This window comes from Alexandromys fortis, unplaced genomic scaffold (assembly GCF_014885135.2).
Source record: "Alexandromys fortis isolate MF-2015 unplaced genomic scaffold, M_Fortis_MF-2015_v1.1 scaffold_319, whole genome shotgun sequence".
Taxonomy (NCBI): domain Eukaryota; kingdom Metazoa; phylum Chordata; class Mammalia; order Rodentia; family Cricetidae; genus Alexandromys; species Alexandromys fortis.
Window position 1 is genome coordinate 535,877 of NW_026068193.1, and position 25,787 is coordinate 561,663.

At 46.1% G+C, this 25,787-nt stretch overlaps 1 protein-coding gene across 1 annotated transcript; it reads left to right on the forward strand.

Moving 5' to 3' along the window:
• On the forward strand, positions 1 to 25,707 carry Cyp27a1 (cytochrome P450 family 27 subfamily A member 1). Its single transcript, XM_050129615.1, has 10 exons — positions 1 to 94; positions 463 to 729; positions 19,285 to 19,475; positions 23,141 to 23,340; positions 23,445 to 23,642; positions 23,744 to 23,916; positions 24,489 to 24,655; positions 24,831 to 24,912; positions 24,994 to 25,206; positions 25,357 to 25,707. The coding sequence occupies exons 2-10, from the start codon at positions 472 to 474 to the stop codon at positions 25,474 to 25,476; spliced, it is 1,602 nt and encodes a 533-aa protein (XP_049985572.1). The 5' UTR covers positions 1 to 94; positions 463 to 471; the 3' UTR covers positions 25,477 to 25,707.
• The last annotated feature ends 80 nt before the right edge of the window (positions 25,708 to 25,787 follow it).

Below are 25,787 nucleotides of genomic sequence, written 5' to 3' on the forward strand. Positions count from 1 at the left end.
TGACCTTGGCAGCTCGCCGGCTTTAGCTCGCCCAGCTCCACACAGAGCCTCAGCCTCCGAGGAACAGCAGTGCGGTACAGGGCCATCTGGAAAAGTGAGGGGCACCAGAGAAGGTCCTTTGCGGGCCAAGCAAAGGCGGGTCTTGCTGGGTGGGTCCTGAGGGTGTTGGAAGTTAAATTTGGTTGGCTCAGTTAAAAGCCAACCAAAATCCTAGGAATCCGTGGAGGAGGAAGCTGCTAACGCCAGAGGGCTCGGGGCTTCTCGCTGGGTAACACTGTCAACTTCTGGCACTTATGCGTTCGATCGTTCCTGATTGGAAAAAGTTATGAAAAGAACTAACTGACCTTCTATCGACCGGCTCCCGGGTCACCTTTGCCTTTAAAGCTGCCCGGTCCCAAGAGCCTGGGGTTCTGCCTCTGGTTGGGGTACCCAGTCTCTGGATCCAAACTCTTGGCTTCGCAGGCACGATCCATGGCTGCGTTGAGATGCACAAGGCTGAGGTGGGCGCTCCTGGGCACGCGTGTGGTGGGCCGTGGCCTCTGTCCACAGGGGGCCAGAGCCAAGGCTGCAATCCCGGCAGCTCTCCGGGCAGAGACTGTGGAGGGTCCTGGAGGAGGTCAGGACCCGCGGCGGCTGCGCAGTCTGGAGGAGCTTCCCGGACCCGGACAGCTACGCCTTTTATCTCAGCTATTCCTCCGAGGCTATATCCTGCGTTTGCACGAACTCCAGGTAACCTGGCAGCGGCACAGCCACCTGGGGCTGGCACTGGGATAGAGAAACTGGATGTGGGAGAGAAGAGGGAACTTAGGTCGCCAGAGTCTGAGGCTCCTGCCAAAAACTGGAAGGGTGTGCAGGGTGCAGACAGACCCTTTGAGCTAAAACAAGCAATGAGTGTCGCTAGCGGTGTGACAGACATAAGTTGGGAGAGGAAAGGGTTGTGTTGGGCGAGAATGGCTCTAAATCGCTATAAATTCAAGGCCTGCCAGTCTACATAGCTAATCCAGGGGAGAGGGGAGGGAAGGAGGCGGGGGGTGGGGGGCGGTGATGAGAATAAACCATTCCCTGCACACCTCTAAACCAAGAAACAAAAGGGCTGAAAAGTTCTCGATTGATTTCAGCTTCTAGAAATTGAGACGCCTGGGGAATGCCTCTGGGCTGGGGACTGAAGCTTTCTAAGAGGGATTTGCACAGGAAGTAATTCTAGCTGGCTTTACAGAAGACTGAGGGAGCTGCACCTTGAATTAATGTAGTTTTGTTCGTTTTTGTTTTGTTAAGACAGTGTTTCCTTAGATAACCTAGGTTGGCTATAACTCTTCTGCCTCAGCCTCCTGAGAGCTGGAATTATGTGTGTGCACCCTCATGCCTGTCTTTGTTAAGGTTTCTATTGCTGCAATGAAACACCATGACCAAAACACAAGTTGGGGAGGAAAGGGTTTATTTGGCTTACACTTCCACATTGCTGTTCATCACCAAAGGAAGTCAGAACAGGAACTCAACCAGGGCAGGATCCCAGAAGCAGGAGCTGATACAGAGGCCGTGGAAGATGCTGCTTACTGGCTTGCATGCCCTGGCTTGCTCAGCCTGCTTTCTCGAGAATGGCCCCACCTACCATGGGGCTGGGTCCTCCTTTCCTCCTAAATGAGAAAATGCCTTACAGCTGGGTCTCATGGAGGCATTTCTTCAACTGAGGCTCCTTGCTATCTGATGACTCTAGCTTGTGTCAAGTTGACACACAAGACCAGCCAGGACAATGCCATATATATATTTTAAATATATATATAAAATATTTACTTTAAGAATTATTTTTATTTCTGTGTATGTGTTTTTGAGTGTGTCTGTCTGTCTGTTGGCAGAAGAGGATCCCTTGGAATTGGGGTTACAGGTAGCTAGTTTATAGTTACTGGGGATGAGTCTCAGGTCCTGTGGAAGAGCAGCAAAGGAACTGACCTGGTGTGCCTTCCCTCTAGCCCCGTGAATGGTCTTTTAAAAGAGTCCAGAGGGCTGCAGTTTTTATTTGTTTGTTTTGTTTTCAAGACGGGGTTTCTCTATAGCTTTGGAGCCTGTCCTGGAACTCACTTGGTAGACCAGGCTGGCCTTGAACTCACAGAGATTCAACTGTCTCTGCTCCCGAGTGCTGGGATTAAAGGCATGTGCCACCACCGCCTGGCTGAGGGCTGCAGTTTTAGGAAAACTCTAAACAGTGATCGTGTGGATCTGAGCTGTCCCATGAGAAATATAATCAATCTTTGCTGCAAGTGCTTGTGGCTGGTGTGATAACAGGAGTGTTGTACATCCGTAAAACCCAGTGACAGCAGTACCGAGGAAGGCTGTGTTTCTACAACTTGCTTTTTGTCTGTTAGAATTGGTTCCTCTTCAAACTGTCTCTGCTGAGATGGAAAACTCCCATAGTTGGGTGTCCTTTGGGTGCGCTCCCAAGTCTTTGTCTGTTTTGTTTAATTCTAACACAATGCTGAAGAATGAACAAGTCGTAAAGAAAAAAGTATATTTTGTTCACAACTTTGGAAACTGAAAGTCCAAATAGGTGGCTCTGTTTAGCTAGCCTCTGATGAAGGTCTTGTTACTGTATGTATCCTGATGAGTGACATCACATGACAGGCCCTTGCTTGTGATGTACAGGAGAGAGGTCATACAGTAAGAAAGGAGGCAAGAGTATGGGAAGAGACCAGCCTTGCTTTTCTTTTTCTTTTTTGTTTTCCTCTGACACCTTCATTTTATTTCCTTTGTTAAATTGTTTTTATTGGGCTATATATTTTTCTCCACTACCCTCTCTTCCCTCCCCTTCTCCCCTCTCCCATGACCTTCATGCTCGCAATTTACTCAGGAGACTTTGTCTTTTTCTCTTTCCTATGTAGATCCATGTAAGTCTCTCTTAGGGTCCTCTTTGTTGTCTAGGTTCTATAGGGTTGTGGATTGTTGGCTGGTTTTTCTTTGCTTTATGTCTAAAAGCCACTTATGAATAAGTACATATGATATTTGTCTTTCTGGGTCTGGATTACCTCACTCTATGATGTTTTCTAGATCCATCTATTTGCCCGCAAATTTCAAGATGTCATTATTTTTTTTCTGATGTGTAGTACACCATTATGTAAATGTATCACATTTTCCATATCCATTCTTCAGTCAAGAGGCATTTAGGTTGTTTCCAGGTTCTGGCTATGACAAACAATGCTGCTATGAACATAGTTGAGCACATGCCCTTGTGGTACGATTGAGCATCCTTTGGATATAGACCCAAAAGTGGTATTGCTGGGTCTTGAGGTAGATTTTTTCCAAGTTTTCTGAAAAATCACCATACTGATTTCCAAAGCCAGCCTTGCTTTTTTATAACAACCTGTTTTTGTAGGAATGGATTCACCCTTGGGAGTCTAGGGTAGTTACAACCCAAACTACTTCCTTTAGGCCTTACCTCAGAGAGGTCCCAGAGCCTTTCGGTGTTGTCACCTTGGGGATCACGCCTTCAGCACACACACACACACACACACACACACACACACACACACACACACACACCTTGGAGGAAGACCATATCCAAACCATAGCATTCCACACCACACCACTCCCAATTTCATTATCACAAGGCAAAATGCATTCATTTGTGCCAGTAGTCCCAAAAGTCTTGTTTGAGCACCAAGTCAAAAGTTTAGGGTCCGGCTGGGCGGTGCTGGCGCACGCCTTTAATCCCAGCACTTGGGGGGCAGAGGCAGGTGGATCTTTGTGAGTTCGAGACCAGCCTGGTCTACAAGAGGTAGTTCCAGGACAGGCTCCAAAGCTACAGAGAAGTGCTGTCTCGAAAAAACAAAAGAAAAAAAAAAAGAAAAAAAAAGTTTAGGGTCTGATCTGCTACTCAAGACAAACCCCTTTCTGCTTTTCCCCAGTAAAGTTACAAAGTGACCTATATCCAAGACAATGGGGAGAGTGAGAGAAGGGGAAACTGGCCAGAGAGAGAGGTCTTGGAGTCCTGTAAAACTGAAACCCATCAGTATAGACATGCCCTAAAGCCCCAAACCCTGCATGCTTTGCATGCTGGGTTGGGATGCCCCTCTGGATCTCCAGCAGCCTTGCTTGCTGCACCCTACCCTTCTCTCCTTGGCCTTTGAAGGAGGACTCTGTGGTGGCTGTGCCCCTCCGGAAAACTCCTGCTTGGCTTCCTAGGCTTGGTTTCTGTTTTTTGTTTGTTTGTTTGTTTTGTTTTGTTTTTTAAGTTACAAGTTTTTTTTTTTTTTTAAATTTATCTCCTTTAGCATGACATGACACGTGTCTGACTCTGTCCTACTATGTGAGTTCCGGGGATCGAACTCAGGTCACCAGGCTTTGCAGCAAGGGTTGTAACCCACTGGGCCAGGTCCCAGAAGGCTTCTTTCTCCTCCTCTCCCTCCTCCTTTCCATCCTCCTCTCCCCCCTTCTCCTTCCTCCTCCTTTTGTCTTTAATCTCTCTGAACCACTGTGGTCCCATAGCTACTGTGCTGTGTGCATCGAACACAAGGCTCCTTGCACTCTGCTGGGATTTTGCTTTGCCCTCTGCGCACCAGTGGCACCGGCTATACATGAGCCCACGAACAGTCGCTGGGTGGCTGCACGCGGAAAGGACGAGCTGAGGTCTAGGGAGGTGGCTGCAGCATTCTACCCCAGAACCTCTGGATCTAAAGTGAGTGGGACAGCCTGAATAATTTGTGGGGTGCCTTGGCTCTTGAGTGCTAATCTCAGCAAGTAGTACTTCAGCCGCCCGTTGCCACATCTCCTTTCACTCTTTACATTTAGCTTCCGTTTCCACATTTTCACTGTCACCCCCCCCTCAAGTACACACACCCTTAAGAAGTGCTAGGAAATGAAACCTGGATTTTCTGCAGCCCAGAGAAAGTCTTTTTTCCTCTCTCTCCATTGTTTGAGCTGTATGAGCTCTAAAAAAAAAAAAAGGAAAAACAAACCAACAAACCCAAACCAAAAAGGTATCTTTTCTCATTTTCATGCCAAATCCATTTCCCACTCCCTCCTCCCCCCTCCTCCTGCTCCCTCCACCTCCCCCACCCCCCATCCCACCCATAAACACTGTCTTAGTGATAAATTCTACCATTAGGTCATTGCCACTGCTCCTGAATCTTACTGCGTGTGGTTTACCCAAATAACTCCTTCTGCATATTGCTTAGAAATTTCTTTCAAATACCCCAGGTTATCATCTTAAATTTGGCCTTCTCCAAACCCGTGTGCATTCTTTAAAAAATTCTGCTCATGACTGCTTAGCTAGTATCTAAGAAGACATAGCTCTTTATCTCCTGAACTTTCACCACAGCTGCCTAGGATGCTCTATTTACAGTCGTACAGACGTTTTCTAGCCTGGTCCTCTAAATTCTTTCTACATCAAGACTCATAAAAATCATCATTTTGTTTTCCTTTGGGTGTCTTGGTTCTGCTGTGTGGCAGAAGTTGGCTGAAAGCCTTGGTGTAACTTAATTGTTCTTTCCTGGGCAGGCACAGCCCCGAGAAGCCTCATCCCTAAAGCCAGACTTGGAGGCTCTCTTACCCAAACCAGGAGATTGTCACACAAAGGGGAAGCTGGCTGGGCATTGGGGGCAGCTGGTTGAGCACAGTTCCTGCTACAGTCTTGGATGTCAGAAAACAAGGGACCTCAGAGAAACAGGGCAAGCAGTGGCATGTAGCAGCCACCTGAGAAGCTGAAGATAACAGCGCGCTCAAGGCCCTGGGTTCTGCCAAAAAGAAAGAGAGAAAAAAACCCGGGGCTGGGAAGATGGCTTAGTGGGTAAGAGTACTTGCTGAACGAGCTGAAGATCTGAGTTCTAAGCCCAAACACGAGAGAGAGAGAGAGAGAGAGAGAGAGAGAGAGAGAGAGAGAGGNNGAAGGAGGAGGAGGAGGAGGAGGAGGAGGAGGAGGAGGAGGAGGAGGAGGAGGAGGAGGAAAAAGAAGAAGACGACGACGAAGAAGAAGCTGAGCATTTAATTTAATTTAAGTTACTTCAGAATTGGGTTGGGCAGAGATAGATGGATCCAAGGAGCTCACTAGCCAGTCAGCCTAGCTGGAATGGGGAACATCAGACTTGGTGAGAAACCCTGTTTCAGGGAAATAAAGTGGAGAATATAGCACAGGGAACCCTATGGCTTCCTCTAGCCCCTCCCCCCGACATGCCTATACCACATATGGTATACATAAAATAAAAATTGGAAGCCTCTTTGTCTTTGTACCACAATTTTTGTACTACAATTTTTTCTTTCTAATAAAAAGTAATACCAAGCATCTTGGAAAAAAATGCAATGTGAACATATGTTAAATTTGCATTTAAATTTCCTTTTAAAAATATTTATTTTAAGCCTGGAGATGGTGGCATATATCTTTAATCCCAGCACTTGGGAGGCAGCAGAGGCAGGCAGATTTCTGATTTCTGTGAGTTCAAGGTCAGCCTGATCTAAAAGAGCTCCAAAGCTACAGAGAAACCCTGTCTCAAACAACCAAAAACAAAACAAACAAACAAAAAAAAACAAAAACAAAACTTTATGTGTATATATTGCTGGGCCTTGAACCCCAGTCTTCTGCTCATGTAGTAAGTGCTCTTAACTACTGATTTATATCTCCAGCCCCAAATATACAATAAGTTTCTATTAAAATATTTCGAGGATTTATTTTTATTTTACTTATATAAAATAAAATATATGAATGTATGTCTGGGCACCATGTGTCCAGGAGGTCAGAAGCTGGCAGTGGATCCCCTGGGACAGGCGTTCCAGATTGTTGTGGGTGCTGGGAATAGAACCCAGTTCCTTTGGAAGAGCAGTCAGAGCTCTTAACTGCTGAGCTATTGCTCTAGCCCCTCTATTAAATTTTTACCTTTTAAAAATACTGATCTTGGGCATGACGAGATGTCATCTAGTCTGTATCTCTTGTTCAACATTCCCTGGTTTGAGATACTCCCCGTGGCCCCCGTCACCCCTGCATGTGTGTGTCATTTTGTGAACTGTTTACATGGCTGAAAGACAGGGTTGTAAATTGAAGGGCTGGCCTGTGTCTACCTCCATCCCCTAAATTCTGAGCGCTGGGGTCTGATGTCCCCAGGTTCAGCCTCTGCCTCGGGTCATTCACTCCTTGTCCTCACTTTTGCTCTAGAATGCTGGGGCTTCCCAACAATGCTGTCCGTGTTGTTCTGCCAAGCTTTCAATCAGGCTCCAGGCTGGGCTGCTGTGGGAGTTGAGGGCGGGGCTAAGCAGCGTCCGCAGCTTCCTGAGTGCGCGACCTGCAAAGCCTTGAGTCACGCTCAGATCCTCTTTTGCTCTCCCGTCTACGTATCTCATTGTTTCTCAGGGTTGCAAAATCAGGGGAATTTCCTGTTAGAACATCTGGCCCGGGTCTCTGTCTTCTGGCACAAGAATGGACGTTCTTCAGACAGCGAAGCAATCCTGGCACACTTGCACAAAAATGTCTTTTTGCTTTTTGTAGGGCTTGCGGCACAACTCTGTGATCCATCTCCTAGCATGCGCTAGGCCCTGGATGCCATCCCCAGCCCTGAAAATTAGTGATGATAAAGAAATAAATATAATAGAAACATGTGAAATGACCATCCACTGGATAATAAATCATACGTAGCCATACAGTTGTATGTGAATACAACTGCCGTTGTTTTCTGTCCTGTTTTGTTTTCCAGGCAGGGTATCGGTAGCCCAGTTCGCCTGGCCTCAGATCCACTACATAACCAAGGCTGGCCTTGAACTCAAAATCCCCCTGCCTTACTCCTGGCTGAAGTACTGGGATTACCAACGCGCACCGCCACGCCCACCTCCAGCTCTCTTTTGGAGACTGGGTCTCACGTGTTGCCCAGGATGATCCTTAACTCCCGAGCCCAGGTGATCCCTGCCTCAGCCTCCGTGCTGGGATTATAGTGGCGCTTGGTCTGCATGTTCCTTGGTTTAGTTTCCAACATGAACATCTTCATAAGTAAACTGCACACCTTGCCACCACATCAAACCAAGGGTAGCGCCCTCCCCCCCCCTGGTTTGATGTGGTGGGAGGCTCCTCCAAGCCCAGGTTCAGAACAAGGGGAGGCTGGAATGCTGTTAATTGGTTAACACCTCCTGTTACTTGGAGATGTGGATTCTGCATCTGTGAGGGGCTGGGGTTAGGTCCTGGTGGCACTCCGACAGCAATGAGACAGACTGTCCATCTGCACTCCCAAGCCTGTGACCCAGAGTGAGCCATCTTTCTGACATTTGCTAATCAGATTAGGCAAAAGAGCAGCCTGTGCCTGTTTACTCTTGTTTATCAAGCCGGTAACTATCAGCTCTCAAGGCCTGGCTAGTTGACAAGGCAAAATAGGTGTTGGCTTGGTGAGTATACTTTGGTTGTTTGGGCTGCTGGCTGGTGTGAGCAGTATGTATTCTTTGCCAAGCTTCTTAAAGGACCCATCACTAAACCAAACAGGGCCCTAGTACTTTTTTTATTCTTTTTTTTTTTTTTTTTTTTTTTTTTTTTTTTTTTTTTTTTNNTCTCTGTAGCTTTGGAGCCTGTCCTGGAACTCCCTTTGTAGACCAGGCTGGCCTCGAACTCACAGAGATCCGCCTGCCTCTGCCTCCCGAGTGCTGGGATTAAAGGTGTGCGCCACCACCACCCGGCCTCTTTTTTTATTCTTATTATTTTTGGAGTTGAGTGATCTTTTCCTATCTCCTACCCTTCCTTCCTTCCTTTTCCCCTCCCTCCTTCGTGCAGTGCTGGGGATGAAGCCCAGAGCCTCATTCATGCTCACTCCAGCCCAGAAACCATTCACTAGGATAATCACATACCATGTTGTTTAGTCATTTAACCCTCCCCTTTTTTTTCTAGACTCATTGGCTCATGTAGTTGTCACCCTTGAGAGAAACCGTGTTCATCAGCAGGCATCCCTCATTTCTTTACGGGGAATCAAATTAGTGCCTTCTAGGCACCGTACTTATAATTTAGCACCACCTCCGGGACCCTAGGCTTTCTGCTCTGAATATGCAGGCTAGCTGCCGTGCACCTCTGGGATCCACTGCTCCAACAGTCCTCCCTAAGCGACAAGGATAGACATGCTAAGTTCTTCTCTGTAAGTCAGCCAAGCCCTGTCTGATTCAGTCAGTAAAACCACAAAGAGATACTTTTAGGTTTAGATAGTTTGTTATAGTGTAAAAAAAGTATAAGTCCAAGATGCTGACCCCCTACATCCTTGCCCCACCCACTCAACCCCCAAACACAGGCAATCATAGGTCAATGTGAGTTGCAGGATACCCTCCAGTCCGAGAAGTCCCTTCCTTCCAGGACATTCTGTTCTGCACATGCTTGCTTCCTTTCTTTCTTTCCTCTTTCTCCTTCCCTCCCCCTCCCCCCTCCTCCTCCTCATTGTCATCATCTGTTGGGGACCAGCCCTGACAGAAAACGTTTCTCGTGCCAGAGCGGAGGTGTGGGAATAAAGGAGGCACATTTTACACAACAGTATGGGGAGGAAGTTTTAGAGATAATGTACAACCTGAAAAAAAAATCACCCGCACTTATTTTTAAACAGCTTTTATATTAAGGTAAACTAAGGGGGGGGTAACTCAGAGTTTTTTTTAACATTGTTTTTTAGGTAACAAAAAAATAACTTAGGTCACGTTTTGTCCATGCCTGTTTTGTCACATAGATTAAAAAACACCTCTTTTCCAGGCAGCCTCCTAATTTACAATAGAAGGAGCAAAACGACATTAGCAAATCTGGCCACTTGTTTAGGATGGCATCAGGTTGTTTTTAACTATCAAAAGCCAGGCAACCACCTTCTTCTGTGTGGCAGGTACAGATTGCGCCTTGTAGGTAACTCAAAATTCTCTGACCGTCTGACCATGTAAAAAAATGGGCCTGTGTAATTCGGCCCCTACAACCATCCTTTTGTTTTCCGAGACAGGGCTCCCTGTGTAGTCCTATCTGTCCTGGAACTCACTCTGTAGACCAGGCTGGTCTTGAACTTACAGAGATCCACCTGCTTTTGCTCCCCCAGTGCTGGGACTAAAGGCATGCGCCACTGTGCCTAGGTTTGAACCTGCTTCCTAAGAGGAAGAGGGCAAGAAGTCTCAGGACATTTCAGAATCTAGTGAAATGGGACCAATCAAAAAGTTGCCTTGAGGTAGCTCCAGCCAGGCTTCTGATTCTGTCCTCTTCCTGAAGGGTCAGAGAGTTCGTTAAAAATTCATAGTCTGAGGTTCAAGGTGTTGTTAGCATAGATATTTACAAAGCTGGCAGGTTGGAGGTCATTCCCTTAAAATCTGCCCTTGACCTTTTAACCAGAACGGCTAAAAAAGTTCTGAAACAGGTCACTCTTCTCAGAGGACTTGGTTAATTTTACTAATAAGGGTTTGTGCCAAATACGCTCTGTTTGTTTTAGGCAACATCTGACTACAGTGTACACGACCATGATCCTGTGAAGGTTGGTCAAGCCTGTCTAGAAGATATATTTGAGCACTTTCTTTCTGGAATAAACTAGAGCTGTTTGCCAGTCCCATGTATCTGCTTAACTGGCCCTAACTGGCTGCCAACCTTCAAAGAAGCTTTGACAAGGCCGTGTATGGTGATGTCTACCTTTAATCCCAGCACTCGGAGTTAGAGGCAGGTGGATGTCTGTGTGTTTGACACCAGCCTGGAGTACATAGAGAGTTTCAGGACAGCCAGGACTATATAGAGAGACCCTGTCTCAACAACAAACAAGCTGGGACAAAAAACAAACAAACAAACAAACAAACAAACAGCTAAAGAGGTCAACAGGAGAGTGAGATAGAAGAAATCCAATCAGAAAATCGATCGTGTCCTGTTGTCTTTCATGGAGGCGAAGCCTTTCTGAAGTCTGGCTGTTGGGGAGTTCCTATGAGTTCTAGAATACAGATTCTTCATTGGCCATTTGTCAAGTTAGAAATTGGTGGTTATGTGGTAGTTTGACTGTAATTGGCCCCCATAAATTCACAGGGAATGGCACTATTAGGAGGTGTGGCTTTGCTGGAGTAGGTATAGCCTTGTTGGAGAAAGTGTGTCGCTGTGAGGGTGAGCTTTGAGGTCTCATATATGCTCAAGATCCTGCCCAGTGAGACAGTCTACTTCCTGTTGTCTTCTGATCAAGATACAGCCAGCACCATGTCTGCCTACATGCAGCTATGATCCCCACCATGATGATAATGGACTGAACCTTTGAACTGTAAGCTGCCACCTCAATTAAATGTTTTCCTTTATAAGGGTTGCTGTGGCCATGATGTCTCTTCACAGCTATAGAAACCCTAACTAAGACATGATAGAAACCCAGATTAGATGCAGTATGGACAGGCAGTGAAAGAGAGATAATAGTCTCTTCCATGACCCCTCCCTGATCTACCAGGACTGACTCCCAGCATCCTCTAAAACAGGGGTGTTGCCCTTCTCCCACTGTTCAGTGTTTGGTCTACATATGTCCTGTGTTTGTCTCAAAGTGGCTCAGTGACTTCTTCCCTACATCCCTCTACCATCTTAAACCATCACATCTGCCGTATGGACTACATGAGGACCATTTTAGGGTTTGCCACTTCCCCCGGACTTCATCGTTGTCGTCTTCTGGGGTTGGTCCCAATCAGCAAGCAGAGCTAACCATTCACACTTGTCTTTGCTATTTAGAGATTCTCATAGTTTTGGTTCCCAGAGTGTAGGCATGGCATGAAAAGGAGTTGAGTGTCTATCACAGATTGTTGCTGTGTCTCCTTGCCTTGGGCACTACAGTCTCCTGCCTCTGTGGCCTAGGATAGAACCAGCATGGATTCCTGCGCCCTGAGTGACAGACAGTAGTAAACCATCTTGTGGATTCTGGGAATAGAACCTGGGTCCTCTGGAGGAGGAGCCGGTGCTTTTAACTGCCGAGCCGTCTCTCCAGCCCCTTCATTGGAGAGAAGAACATATGCAGTTGGGTAGTGAGGCCTTACTGGGTTCAGTGCCCACTACTGCATAGAACCAGCCTAACCAGCCTACACCTTAGCCCCAGAACTTGGGAGGTGTAATCTACATAGCATATTCCAGACCACTCAGAGCTCTCTAGTGAGATTCTGTCTAAAGAAAACAAACAAACAAACAAACCAGGAATGAAGCCTGTGCCTGGCTTACCAGGCCCTGTGTGGCCTAGGCTGTGTGGTATCCCCATAAGCAAGCATTTTTCTTTTTTCTTTTTCTAGAGAATTTGAAAAATTAACAATCGTCTCCTTTTTCCTCCCCACCCCTCTCTTCTCTATCCTTCTCTCCATCGCTTCCTATCCCTCTTCCTTCTCCTCCCCTTCCTCCTCCTTCTTCTTTTTCTTCTCCTTTTTCTTCTTCTCTCTCTTTCTCCCATCTCTCTCTCCTCTTTCTCCTGGCTATAAGAGTATCTTTATATCTCTTTATTTTTCTTTTCTTTTTTTATTTTTGAGACAGGGTCTCATGATGTAGCCCTGGCTAACTTGGAACCTACTATGCAGACTGGGCTGGCTTCAAACTCACAGAGATTCACCTGCCTCTGCCTCAAGTGCTGGGGACATAGACGTGTGGCAACATGTTCAACCTAAAGGGTATCTTAAGTAGAAAGAAGAAAACAGTGTCAGGACTGTGACCTGGGCACTTAGCCAGCCAGCATCCCCAAAGCTTTAGGCTCATTCACCAATACCCTCGTCATCTCAAAATTTAGACAAAATTACTCTTTTCCTTATTGAGAGAATATTTTTCATACCTTACATTCTAATCAAAATACATCTCAGTTTTATTCTTTGCATATAAAATTATCTATGGTAATTAGCTTGGTGGAGTCCTAGTACCTTTTGAGTGAAAATCCAGGAAGATACCAACCAGGACTGGAATTTTCCGTGTTACCAATTCCCAGAAAAACATGAATCCAAACACATGATCTTTTCTATAAAACTTAAGAAGCCAAAAATACATGAATCTCTATGACTTTTTTCAGGGTTTTTTGTTTTGTTTTGTTATTGCTTTGGAAACAGGGTTTCTTTGTGTAGCCTGGCTATCCTGGTTGTCCTGGAACTCACTCAGTAGATGAGGCTGGCCTTGAACTCACAGAGATCCACCTGTTTCTGCTTCCTGAGTGCTGGAATTAAAGGTGTGTACCATCACCACCAATCTTTTTTTTTCTTCCAGTTTTAAACTTAGAAGTTACTCAGATGTTTTATACCTGTTACCTGCTTTAATGTAATTTTAGGACCTCTTAAGGTGTGTGAGAAGCTTATATGCTTATGTAATTGATTTAAGCTGTTATGTCTAGATTCATTATTGTTGGACCATAGAGTCCAATCACTGAGGAGGAATCGTCCCAAGAGACCATCTCTCATACCACAGCTGATGTAAAAACATAAGGATTTTATTAATTCTGTCATGATAGGGTCTTTCAGCATTCAAGAGGCCAGAAAGACCCCAAATAGCTGGTAGAGGCTACTTTTAAAGGAAAAAGCCACAGAAACAAGGGAGGTGTCTGGGGGTTGTTCGTTAAATATTATGATTGGCTTATGCAAAAGGACGATTATCAATAATTGGCTGGAGAGTGGTTGCCAGATCAGGTGAGGTAAGAGGGAACATCTGAGGGTCACTTTGTCCCTTTCCCAGGGACTGAGTCAAAACACCAGGAACTGAGTCAACACCTAAGGGCTATCTTGTCCCTATTCAAAAACTGAGTTCTTAGAGGTGGGTGGTCCTTGGACTTCCCACAGGTCAGGGAACCCTGATTGCTCTTTGGGCTGACGAGGGAGGGAGACTTGATGGGGGGGGGGAATAGGAGGCAGTGGCGGGGAGAAGGCAGAAATCTTTAATAAATAAATAAATAAACTGAGTTCTATTTGGAGAACATTCACAAGGACTCAGGGAGATGGGAAGTTCCCAACATTTCAGTATGTGCATGTGTAGTTGTTAGGTCCTTGGTTCCCGGGGAGGGGAGCTCTGCTGCTGAGACTGAGAGGGCTCAGAATTGTCCTCGGAATTGTCTTAAAGTTTTACAGTTATGAAAACTGAACTGAGAGACGCTATTTCCTTGCCGAAGAAGTTAACTTGCTACACAGGATGCGGGGAACAGAGTATTAAACTTTCGTTTGCCTATTTACTCTTAGGTCACAGGTAGACTTCTGTGATCTAAAATAACCAGCAAAAGAAAGTTGCGTGCCTACCATGTATTTTGTGCTGCCAGCTTTGGTGTGTGCTTTCCTCCTGCCAACAGTATAAGTCTTGTTTGTCAAAGAATTACAGCAGAGATCATTTTGTTCTAGGCTGGAATTATAGTTTTATGACTTTGGGTCAAGCCCTGACACTATAAAACATCTAGCAGAGATAAACATGACCTTCCAGCTGGGACATGGAAGTACGCTAATGACTCTGAAGACATTTTCATTTTTAGTTTAGCAACCAAATTAGGCTAACTTGTTTATTGAAAGATTATTTTTTATGTGAACACAAGGCATTTGATTTAATTCAACACTGTTAGTTTATATGTTCTCTCAACTATAAACTTTTGGCTGAAAAGAAGCTATTAGAAGATTTTGTCATGTATGTAGATACATTTAATATGCACATGAAAGCGACACATGTAAACAAACACATACGTATGCTCTTTTGCTTCTAGTGGTGAAATAGAGCAATACAGTAATAGAAATTTTCAAATTCAGAAGAAGACTGTATGTAGCCTAGGTTGATCTCAATTTTGCAATCCCCCTGCCTTAGCCTCTGGAATATTGGGACTGCAGGCATCCCTGACCACCATTTTTTAAAAATCTTTTTAAAAAGATTTTATTTATTATGTGTACAGTGTTCTTCCTGCATGTACACCTGCAGAAGAGGGACCAGATCTCATAGATGGTTGTGAGCCACCATGTGGTTGCTGGGACTTGAACTCAGGACCTCTGGAAGAGCAGTCAGTGCTCTTAACCTCTGAGCCATCTCTCCAGTCCCTGACCACCATTTTTATGCACTCAGTGTTTGGATAAAAAAGTTCTAATGGGGACGGGGAGAGGATGAACCATATGTGACCTTTTGTTTTGTGTCTGTCTTCTTTTCTTATCGTATGTTTTTAAGATTTGTTCAAGTTGCCGGGTGGTGGTGGCTCACGCCTTTAATCCCAGCACTCGGGAGGCAGAGGCAGGCGGATCTCTGGGAGTTCAAGGCCAGCCTGGTCTACAAGAGCTAGTTCCGGGACTGGCACCAAAACTACAGCGAAACCTTGTCTCGAAAAACCAAAAAAAAAAAAAAAAAAAGATTTGTTCAAGTTAAATCAGGAGGTGGTGGTGCATGCCTTTAATCCCAGCATTCGAGAGGCAGAGGCAGAGAGGCAGAGGCAGAGGCAGACAGATCTATCTCTGTGAGTTCTAGTCCAGCCTGGTCTACAGAGCTAGTGCCAGGACAGCCAGATCTACACAGAGAAACCCTGTCTCAAAAACAAAGCAAAACAAAACAAAAAAAGATTTATCCAAGTTATGGCTTGAGTTGATACTTTGTTTTATGACCGAACAATACCCTATTGTGTGTCTATAGCTTGGTTATCTGCTTCTCTATCTATTGGTGGATATCTAGGCTGGCCTACCATTTGATGTTAAGTTTCTGTAAACATTGTGGACAAGTCTGTGTAGACATGTTTTCATTTCTTGTCTACACAGGACTGGAATTGCTGGGTCACATATTATTCCATGTCAAACTTTTTCACAGCAAGTATCTCTTTGTTTTGTCTCCTAGCAATATGTGAGGGTTTCAATTTGTCTTTTATCAGTGCTAATTTCCTGTTCATTTCTTTTGTTTGTTGAAGTTTTTAAGCTATTGTTCCTACTGGGAATAAAATGACAAAATATTGTAACTTTGACTTAGGGTGTGTGTATGTATGTATAAGTAAAAGCACATGTGTGACATGGTGCACATGTGTAGGTCAGAGGACAGACACCCCCCCTTTTTGGTTTTTCAAGGCAGGTTTCTCTGTGTTAACTGCCCTTGCTGCCCTGTAGACCAGGCTGGCCTCGAACTCACAGAAATCCACCTGCTTCTGCCTTCCTAGTGCTGGGATTAAAGGTGTGAGCCACCACCGCTGGCTTTTTTTTTTTTAAACAAAACAAAACAACAACAATAAAAAGACATCTACAAAATAATTAGGAAGTAGTTTTGTAACATATATAATTCACTTCTCAGCTGTCTGTCTGGCACACTGGGATGTGGACTGTGCTCAGGTGTTCTCTGCAGTGTTTACTACCGTACACTGTGTCCAGGATGGGACAGGAGCTTCCTATTCCACAGGTGAATGCTGATGAACTCCTCACTCTCCGTCTCTGGAGTGCCACCAAGTGAGGGCTGGTTCTCTCATTCATCCTAATGACACGTTAGCTCAGCAAGGCGACTCTGAGGCAGCACTCTTTGAGGACTCTGGAACCGGCCAGCTGGCTCGGGTTACCTCCTAATGTTCGGCCCATGGGGCAGCACACGTCTCTCAGCAAGTATCCTGATGTCTTTCTAAAATAAGTCCTTACATAAGGAGGTCCTTGCTAAGTGCCACCTAGTAAGCTGAAGGAGAGAAGTCTAAAGGAAAAAGGAAGAAACTGAAACCCCTGCCCTGATAGCCAGGAAACCACAGAAGCTACGGGTTGCAGGGAAGGCACGTGTGGCCAGCTCAGTGGCTATTTGTCTAGTCTTTCTTTTCAAAACGGTTATTATTTTATGTGTATGTGTGTCTTGTCTACATGCATGTCTGTGCAACGTGTGCATGCCTGGTGCCTGTGAAGGCTGCAAGAGGGTGTCAGCTCCCCTGTAACTGGACTTAACAGGCAACTGTGAGTCACCATGTGGGTGCTAAAAATCCATCCTGGGTCCTCTGAAGAGATGGCTCTTCCCATTGAGCCATCTCTTCAGTCCCCATACTAAGTCTTTTTAAAATAATTTTTCCTGACTCCAAGATTGTGGTAGAAAATTTGGAAAATAAGTCACAGGATAAAGAAGAAAGTAAATGTCTCTACAAAGCACCATTGTCACTGCAGACACTCTCTACGACTGTTTACATTGTAATAAAAATGTTACATCAAGTTTTTTTTTCTTTTTTGTTATGTGGGCCAGGCTGGTCTTGAACCTGTAATCTTCTTGCCTCTGCTTCCCAAGTACCACACATCTAGCTCCACTTTAGTGGTCTGTGTCCTTGTCCTCTCCCCTGACCCCTAGGGACTATACTCTGGGCCTCTGTGTGCTAGGCAAGAACTCTCCCACTCACTCAGCTTGCTTCAGAGATCCATCCCCCTTTGTTCACCTTCCAAGGCCAGAACCAGGTGGGCTGCCACGCCCATCTGGCATTGTGTGGTGTGTGGGAACCCAAACTCTGCTGCTCTTGCAAGGGCTTTAAGCATTGAGCCATCTCCCCAGCTCCAGCCCTGTTTTCTTAGGCAGAAGCTCTACATTCTTTTTTGACTCCCTACTCTGGGTATCTTTCTGTGTTAGTACAGTAGGGCCACTTTGTGCTTTTTTAGTTGATATCGTATTCCATTCTGTGACTATCCTGTACTCCACTTGTGAAGTTATAGTGATTTTTATAAATATCAATAATTGTCCTCCAAAATAGAGACAAGCCATGTGAGACTCCACCAGCCAGGCGTGTACACTCTGACTTTCCTAAGGGGAAATAGGAGTAGTCACTGTGGTTGAACAGTTCAGGATCCTATCACACCCACCGTGACCGTGTCCCTGGGAGGTGGACGTGTGAACAGATGGGTGTGGGGGTCTTGTCAAGACTGGCTTCTGAGCAGCGGGCAGCCTTGTTAACTCAGGGTGGGTTCTGGACCACTGGATTGGGAGCAATTATATTGTAGTGATCTGAAGACAACCAGGAAGACTGACATTTTTACAGGTCAAGTGGTGTTTCCTTCTGGAACCTCAGGAGTGAGTCTCTTGTCTGTAAATCTGAGCTGTAGTGAGTTCTGTAGCAGAGCTGACTCAGCTCTCGTCTCCAGCAACAACTGGGAAAGAGGAAGTGACTTGAAAACCCCAGGGTTTTATTCTCTTTCAGTATGTGAGTGTAACTCAGCTAGTAAATTCTGCTTCACAACTGTAGGTTCCTTTGAGGAGCCCTCCCTGCCCCATCTTCTTTCCGCTCTCATTTTCAGTAACTATCAATACATTGCAGCAGCCAGGGCTTTGCGCGAGGTCAGCAAGCTTCCCGCCACTGGATGCTCCTAGACCTTAGCGAAGCGAGTTTCCCAGATCCTAAGAGTACCAGTTAGCAAGTGCTTTAGAAAGTTTAAGATGCAGCCATCTGTGTGCAGGGTCTTGTGCATGCTAGGCACCATCCCCATCTTGGAGCTACACCCCTGTCCTTAGAAAAGACTTAGGAATTAGATAAGCACTCATTACTTTTGTTGTTGTTATCAAAACAAAACAAAAAAACCCCAAACAACCAACAAACAAATACAGCTTACTTCATATTTGACCCTGAATGTCTCAACTCAAGTTATGCTTTTCTTAGAATTCCTAATTGTGTTTTTTTTTTTTTTTTTTAACCTTTCTCTTGGTAACTACATTTGTTTTCAACTCAATGAAACCGGAAGCTACAGTAGATTTATTTCTTTATCTTTAAACATTTTTCTATTTATCTAAAAATTTAAAGTTTTTTTCTGTATTTATTTGTTGTATATGTGCATATATGTGTGTGCATGGTGTGGTACATACACATATATATGTGTGTGTGGTGTGCACATATTTCAGTGTGTGTGTTTGTGTGTGTGTTTATAGGTCAAAGGACAACATGCAGAAATTAGTTCTCTCCTACTATGTGGGTACTGACCTTCAAACTCAGGTCATGGTTTGATGGCGAGCACCTTATCCTCCGAGCCGTAGCCCTGGCCCTATTTATCTTATTGTCTACATTACTATGCAGAGTGATGGGTTTTATTATGCCGTTTTCATACATAATATGTCATTGTACTTTTTTGCTATGGTAGAGTTAAATGCTAAGAAGGAACTTTAGTCTTACTCCGTTTCCCTAAAACAGCTGTCTGCACATAACGTGCACCAGCCCCCACCCTCAGTTTCCCACATATCCATACTCCTCCCTAGGCCTCAGATCCTCCCACCCGTTACAGGCAACATTGGCATCAATAGTCTTGTTCTTTTTTTGTCTCTGTCTGCAGAACCACTGGCCACCGCTTTGCCTTTCCTTGTGCGCAGGGCACGTTTGTACCGCCCGCTGGTTCTGTTGTGGCCGTTAGACCCTCTCCCACTCCATTTCTCCTTCCAGAAATGCCACCCCGACTGGACTCCAGTTATCCCACTTTGGTTAACACCCACAGGCGCTGAACAGGGTCAAGTATGGTCCAATGTGGACATCCGCCCTTGGGACTCAGACCCAGGTGAATCTGGCCAGCGCCCCGCTCTTGGAACAAGTGATGCGCCAGGAGGACAAGTTCCCCACACGAGACCACATGGAGCAGTGGAAGGATCACCGGGACTACAAGGGCCTCAAATACGGCATCTTCATCATGTGAGCCGGGGCTTAAAGCGGCTGGGGCCTGGCCACAGAGGACCAGGAGGAAAGAGAGTAGGCACAGGGAGCCAATCAGATGCAGGGCAGAGCAGGGCCTTCCTGCATCCCCTGAGCTTGCCCCTTGCTTAGAAAGCAGTCCTTGGGGCGGGTTGAAATCCAGGGACCAGCCACTGCGTGTTCTCCCAATACATCGTGCTATTTTGGACAAGCAAATCATTTCCTTTTTCTTGTTTTTGTGTTTCAGATCTGTGCTAGAGGGTGTTTGAACTAAAAACACCAGCAAGGCCTTTTCAGATTTGTTTGTGGTAGTAGGGATTGGACCTGAGGCCCCACCTGCTAGACACTTGTTCGACCACTGAGCTACACCCCAGTCCCTGTGTAACTTTTAAGTTTTGAAGCAGGGTGTCTATCAGGGAATTGTCAGGAATATCTTGAGATGTCAGGCTGCATCCATTTAGCCACTAGGCCTGGCTTTGGATCCATTTTTCTGCATTATAGTTGAACATACATCAATATGTAGTTGAGAAAGTATTATTATCATTTGGTTGGGAGAGCTCCATTTAATTTCATGAAATATGTCTGAGTATATTGTATTCCACACAAATCATGGGCTATAACTTCATGGATGCATTCCACATTCATGAAGATAGACAGAGATTTCAGTTGTGCCTAGAAAGGTTATGATTATTCTAGCAGAGACACTTGAAGGATGGAGTGTTATTTACTTAGGAACTCATAGAGGAGGGCGATGGGATTGTCAGTTGATACACCTATTATTGGTTGTAATTAGGTATGTTCAGATGTCTCTTAGCTGTGTCAGTGGAACTCCAGAAATAGTAAGTGGCTTTTCCCATCATGCTTTAGTATAGTTCTCACATGCATTGGTTGTACCCATGCATTTCGACAATGCCAGACACCAGGCTGGCCTCTGTACAGCCAGGGTCTCGTTTGACCGTTTCAACAAGCCCAGGAGCGGATAGTATTACTTTACATTTTACAGACAAAGGAACGAAGTCAAAAGAGGTTTTACATCACATGTCAGAGGTGATACCCCTAGCCAATAGCAAACCAGATTCTGGATTCTATAAGCCTCGATACTTCAGAAAGAAAATGATCTGGTCATAGGCTCACTGTAGCTACCTCTGATGTCTACAGGTTTAGTCTCTGGGGTTTCCTTTCTTGTTTCTGTCTCCTTCCCAGGTGAACAGTTTCCTAACTAAGATAACAATTCTTGGGATCTTTGTTCCAAATCCTGAAACTAGAGAATGATGTTTAAGATCTCTTTAGCCTCCCTGACCCTGTGGACTAGAGAGAGGCCGCCTGGATCTGCCCTGACAACTCAGTTGAACATGATAGGACCCTCTGGGGGTCTAGTCCTGCCTCTTACCCCAAAGCCAGTTTTCTATGTGTGTCATTTAAAGGTGACTTTGTGCTAGGTGTGTAGCTCAGGTCTCCAATCCAGTACTGAGGAAGTGGAGGCAGAAGGATCATGAATTCACGGGCAGCCTGGGCTACACGAGACCTTGTCTCAAACAAATAAACAAACACCAAATAATCGATAAATAAACGTTATTTTTCAAAGCTATGCTACTTGTTTCTCCTGCCTTGTTTTAGCACATCTGTCTTTAGAATCTTATTTTACAAAGCAGCGCTCCCCGCAGGGAATTGCTTCCGACTGGGCCTTTGTTAAGGGTCTGCATGTTGAGCTTGAAAGAGCCTCAACAACCCCATAGGTCTGCTTTGATTGTCATTAAACACTCTTAGTTTATTTTAGGGACAGCCTTCCTCAAACACAAACAAAGTTCCTGGGAGGTAGGGTTGAGGCTTATTTCAAAATTTTAAATTTCTTTATATTTTTAAGATTTTAAAAAACTCTCTGTGTGTGGGTATTTTGCCTTCATGTGCATCTGTGTACGGTGGTCATGCATTGCTCGCAGATGCCAGTAGATCTCCTGGAACTGGAGTTACCGGTGGTTGTGAGCCAACATGGGGGTGCTGGGAAGTAAACCTCTGCAAGAACAGCCAGTGCTCTGAGCCTCTGAGCCATCTCTCCAAACCATTTTTTTTTCCTTTTTAAAACCTAATTGTTGGGCTGGAGAGATGGCTCAGAGGTTAAGAGCACTGACTGCTTGCCCTTCCAGAGGTCCTGAGTTCAGTTCCCAGCAACCACATGGTGGCTCACAACCATCTGTAATGGGATCTGGTGCCCTCTTCTGGCCTGCAAACGTGCATGAAGGTGGTACACTGCATAATAAACAAACAAATAAAAAAAAAAACCTAATTGTTTAAAATTTTGATAGTAATTTTGTTTTTGGTTTGTTTGCTTCTTTGTTTGAGACAAGATCTCATGTAGTCCGGGCTAGTTTTAAACTCATTTCAGCTGACCTCAGAGATCTTGATTCTCCTGCCTCAGCCACTTGAGTTCTGGGATTACAAGTATGTACAAGTATGCCTGGCTAATTAATAGTAATTGTTGTTATAAAATGCAATTTCCAGTTCTCAGTAGTGAAGTGCTAAGTGTCCCCCTCTGCTGTTAACTCAGTCTTCACACTCACTTTGCCGGAAGTGTGCAAGCACGCACAGCTGGAGGTCTTCACTTGGATTTTGTGGGTCTCCTGTCCCCATACCCTGAACCAAGAAGAGCATGGGTGCTTAGAACCCTAGTAGCAGGGAACCCCAACTTGCTCCCGTTTTATTCCTCAACCTCCTCACAGAAGGCCTGGGTGTAGCTCTTGTCATTTCACATACAGAAGATTCCAGAGTTACATAGTTCAAAGATGCTTACTAAGCACCATGTGCCAAGCACTCATCTGGGTACTTGAACAACCCTGGTATGGCAGGCTTTGGGTCATCCTTCGCATACAGAGGTAAAACCCAAGAACATGGCTGTTAAGCCTTTCCTGAGGTCGCCCAGTCAGTCCTCAGTAAACCTGTGATTTTTGTTTGTTTGTTTTTGTTTGGAGATAGGATATTATTCTGTAGCCCAGGTTGGTCTCCAACTTAGGATAGCTCAGCCAATACATAGGGAATTCGGGTATGTACCGCCAGCCTTGGCTAGACCTATGATTTGACCCTAGGTCATCTGGTTCCAGGTCATCTTACCCATTCACACAGTGCTGTGGTGGGTGGGGCTCTGAGGTTTTGTGGTCCATGCTGTCTTCCTTCTTAAAAATCCACTCACCGCCGGGCGATGGTGGCGCACGCCTTTAATCCCAGCACTCGAGAGGCAGAGGCAGGCGGATCTCTGGGAGTTCGAGGCCAGCCTGGTCTACAAGAGCTAGTTCCAGGACAGGCACCAAAGCTACAGAGAAACCCTGTCTCGAAAAACCAAAAAAAGAAAAAGAAAAAGAAAAAAAAATCCACTCACCCTGGACAGGGTCTCACGAAGTCCAGGCAGCACTCAAAAACAGTTTTTTTTAGTAAAGGGTTCTCTCAAACTCCTGATCCTCCCAGCTTCAGCTTCATGCTGGGATCACAGGGGTATGCAGCCACGCTTGGCAGTTCTGTGGTTCTGAGATCATGTCAATTATAGTCGGTGATGGCCTCATTCTAAATTCCAGAAGTCTGAGATTTCCACAACTCTCTGGGGATCTTGGGGGCAGGTGGGAGATAGCACTTATTCAAATCCCATTCTCAGCTGTGCTGTTCTCGGCACTCCCCAGACAAGGAGAGCAGTGGTACCACCTTCGTCAGGCTTTGAACCAGCGGCTGCTGAAGCCCGCCGAGGCTGCACTCTACACAGATGCTTTCAATGAGGTGATTGGTGACTTTATAACCCGACTGGACCAGGTGCGGGCAGAGAGTGCATCCGGGGACCAGGTGCCAGACATTGCTCACCTCCTCTACAACTTTGCCTTGGAAGGTACCCTTGCTGGGAGAGGCTGGGGGCAGGAATGGGCGTTAATGAGAACCTTGGATTCTCGGGCCCCTAGCTCTGCCTGCTGTGACAGCCTCTGTACTTCTCAGCCATCTGCTACGTTCTGTTTGAGAAAAGGATTGGCTGCCTGGAGCCCACCATCCCCGAGGACACTGCCACCTTCATCAGATCTATTGGGATCATGTTCCAGAACTCAGTCTATGTCACTTTCCTTCCCAAGTGGACTCGTCCTTTTTTGCCCTTTTGGAAGCGATACGTGAATGGCTGGGATAACATTTTTTCCTTTGGTGAGCTGTCCCAATCTGGGGCCAGGGAAGGAAGCTGGCTTCTCCCATAACTGCCTTCAGGGTGGTTTAAACTCACTCTCTGTTCTCCATGGCCCCTGAAGGGAAGAAGCTGATTGATCAGAAAGTTAAGGAGGTAGAAGCCCAGCTACAGGCAGCTGGGCCAGATGGCGTCCAGATATCCGGCTACCTGCACTTCCTGCTGACCAATGAATTGCTCAGTCCTCAGGAGGCTATCGGCACCTTTCCTGAGCTGCTCCTGGCTGGCGTGGACACGGTACTTAGGAAGGCTGACAGGGAAGCCAGGGACTCCCTGATTTTATCCTGTCCTAGTCCCACCCCACCTCCCAACACTCACTCTGGCCTTTTTGTAAGGGGAATTCCATCAGTGTCTGGGCCCCTGGGGCTTTTTCTTTGTGTCACTCTCTGTGTCTTTGTGTCTGTGTCTATGTCTGTCTGTCTGTCTGTCATCTGTCTATGACAGTTGGGAGATTCCATCCCACAGGATTCCAATTCTCTTGCTGCAGTTTAGATGGGGAATTGGAGACTTGTCCACAAGCACCCTCTGTACCCAGGGCGCTCATTTCTAGCATTTTTTGGTTGCATAATCTCTCCTTGTTATCATTCCATCTGTAGCTGAAATACGACCTCCCTCCATATTGGTCTTTATTCAACCTGTGGATTCATGCTTAGCACAGAGATCCCCAGGAACCCTCATCTCTTTTTCTTGCCATCTTGGTGGCAAGGCAGCTTTCTTGTAGCCACTCACAGACCCTCCCCCCGCTTATCTAGCCTCTCCCCTAGAAATTGCTCCCTTCCTTCATCTTTCTCTACCATTCTATCTCCTAGACATCCAACACACTGACCTGGGCCCTGTATCACCTTTCCAAGAACCCAGAGGTCCAGGAGGCCTTGCACAAGGAAGTGGTGGGCGTGGTGCCCTTTGGGACGGTGCCCAAGCGCAAGGACTTTGTCCACATGCCCCTGCTCAAAGCTGTCATTAAGGAGACCCTGCGGTAGGACATGATTCCATGTGCATAGGGTCTATATGGGGATTATAATCACACAGTAATGGGAAGTGGCTAGGGACAAAAGTGATATGGGAAGGGTCTTCGCACCAGAAAGCCGGGGACAAGTGGGACACCCTTCACCCAGTCTAGAAACAGAGCCTAGACTTTCTTGTCTCTACAGCCTCTACCCTGTGGTTCCCGCAAACTCCCGAATCATCACAGAAAAGGACATTGAAATCGATGGCTTCCTTTTCCCCAAGAATGTGAGTTGCCCTGGAGTGCCCTGTTGCCCAGGAGTGCCTGTTACCCTTGCTGATGGTCACACTGCCATTCTTCCTTCATAGACCCAGTTTGTGTTTTGCCACTATGTGGCATCCCGGGATCCCAGTGTCTTTTCTGAGCCTGACAGCTTCCAGCCTGACCGATGGCTGAGGAATAAAGGGACTGAAAACTCCAGGATCCAACACCCATTCGGTTCTGTGCCCTTTGGCTACGGGGTTCGGTCCTGCCTGGGCCGAAGGATTGCAGAACTGGAAATGAAATTGCTGCTTTCAAGGGTGAGCAGGGATGTGGAGAGGGTTGTGTGGCTCAGGTAAGATGTAGGGATTGAGGGAGAGGAGGGGCAGGGAGGTCCAGGGTAGAAGTCCACAGAGGGAATAGGAATTGGAGATCAAGACTCCAGTGGCCCTGTCCTCTCTCCCTGCCAGCTGATACAACAGTATGAGGTGGCTCTGGCTCCTGAGATGACGGAAGTGAAGTCTCTGGCCCGCATTGTCCTGGTTCCCAACAAGAAGGTGAACCTGCACTTTCTGCGGAGGCAATGCTGAGCTGGGCTCCTGCCTCCATGGGGCTTGGCCAGAAGCCCTGGCATAGCAGTCTCTGGCTGGTCTCATGTCACATGTAAGCATGCCTGATTGACAGGGGAGCTCTATGCCTTTCCCATGGACCCCAAATGTCTGGCACGATCTCTGCTGAGCAGCACGTACTCGAGACAGTAAAGCACCTTGTATCACGCAGCAATCCTTGGGTACAATTTAAAATAAAATGTAAAGTTCCAATTTGGGGGGCTCTCTGTTGTTCTTTTTGATCAGTCAGCATCTGACCCTCTTTTTTTTGGGGGGGGTGCACCTTAGAATCA

What these genes read in the sequence shown, in the direction of transcription:
- Cyp27a1 (XM_050129615.1), top strand. Translation starts at nt 472, where the DNA reads ATGGCTGCGTTGAGATGCACAAGGCTGAGGTGGGCGCTCCTGGGCACG. An exon ending in TCCTGGCTGGCGTGGACACG is followed by an intron (nt 23,917 to 24,488) that starts GTACTTAGGAAG and finishes TCTATCTCCTAG; the next exon opens with ACATCCAACACACTGACCTG. An exon ending in GCTTCCTTTTCCCCAAGAAT is followed by an intron (nt 24,913 to 24,993) that starts GTGAGTTGCCCT and finishes CTTCCTTCATAG; the next exon opens with ACCCAGTTTGTGTTTTGCCA.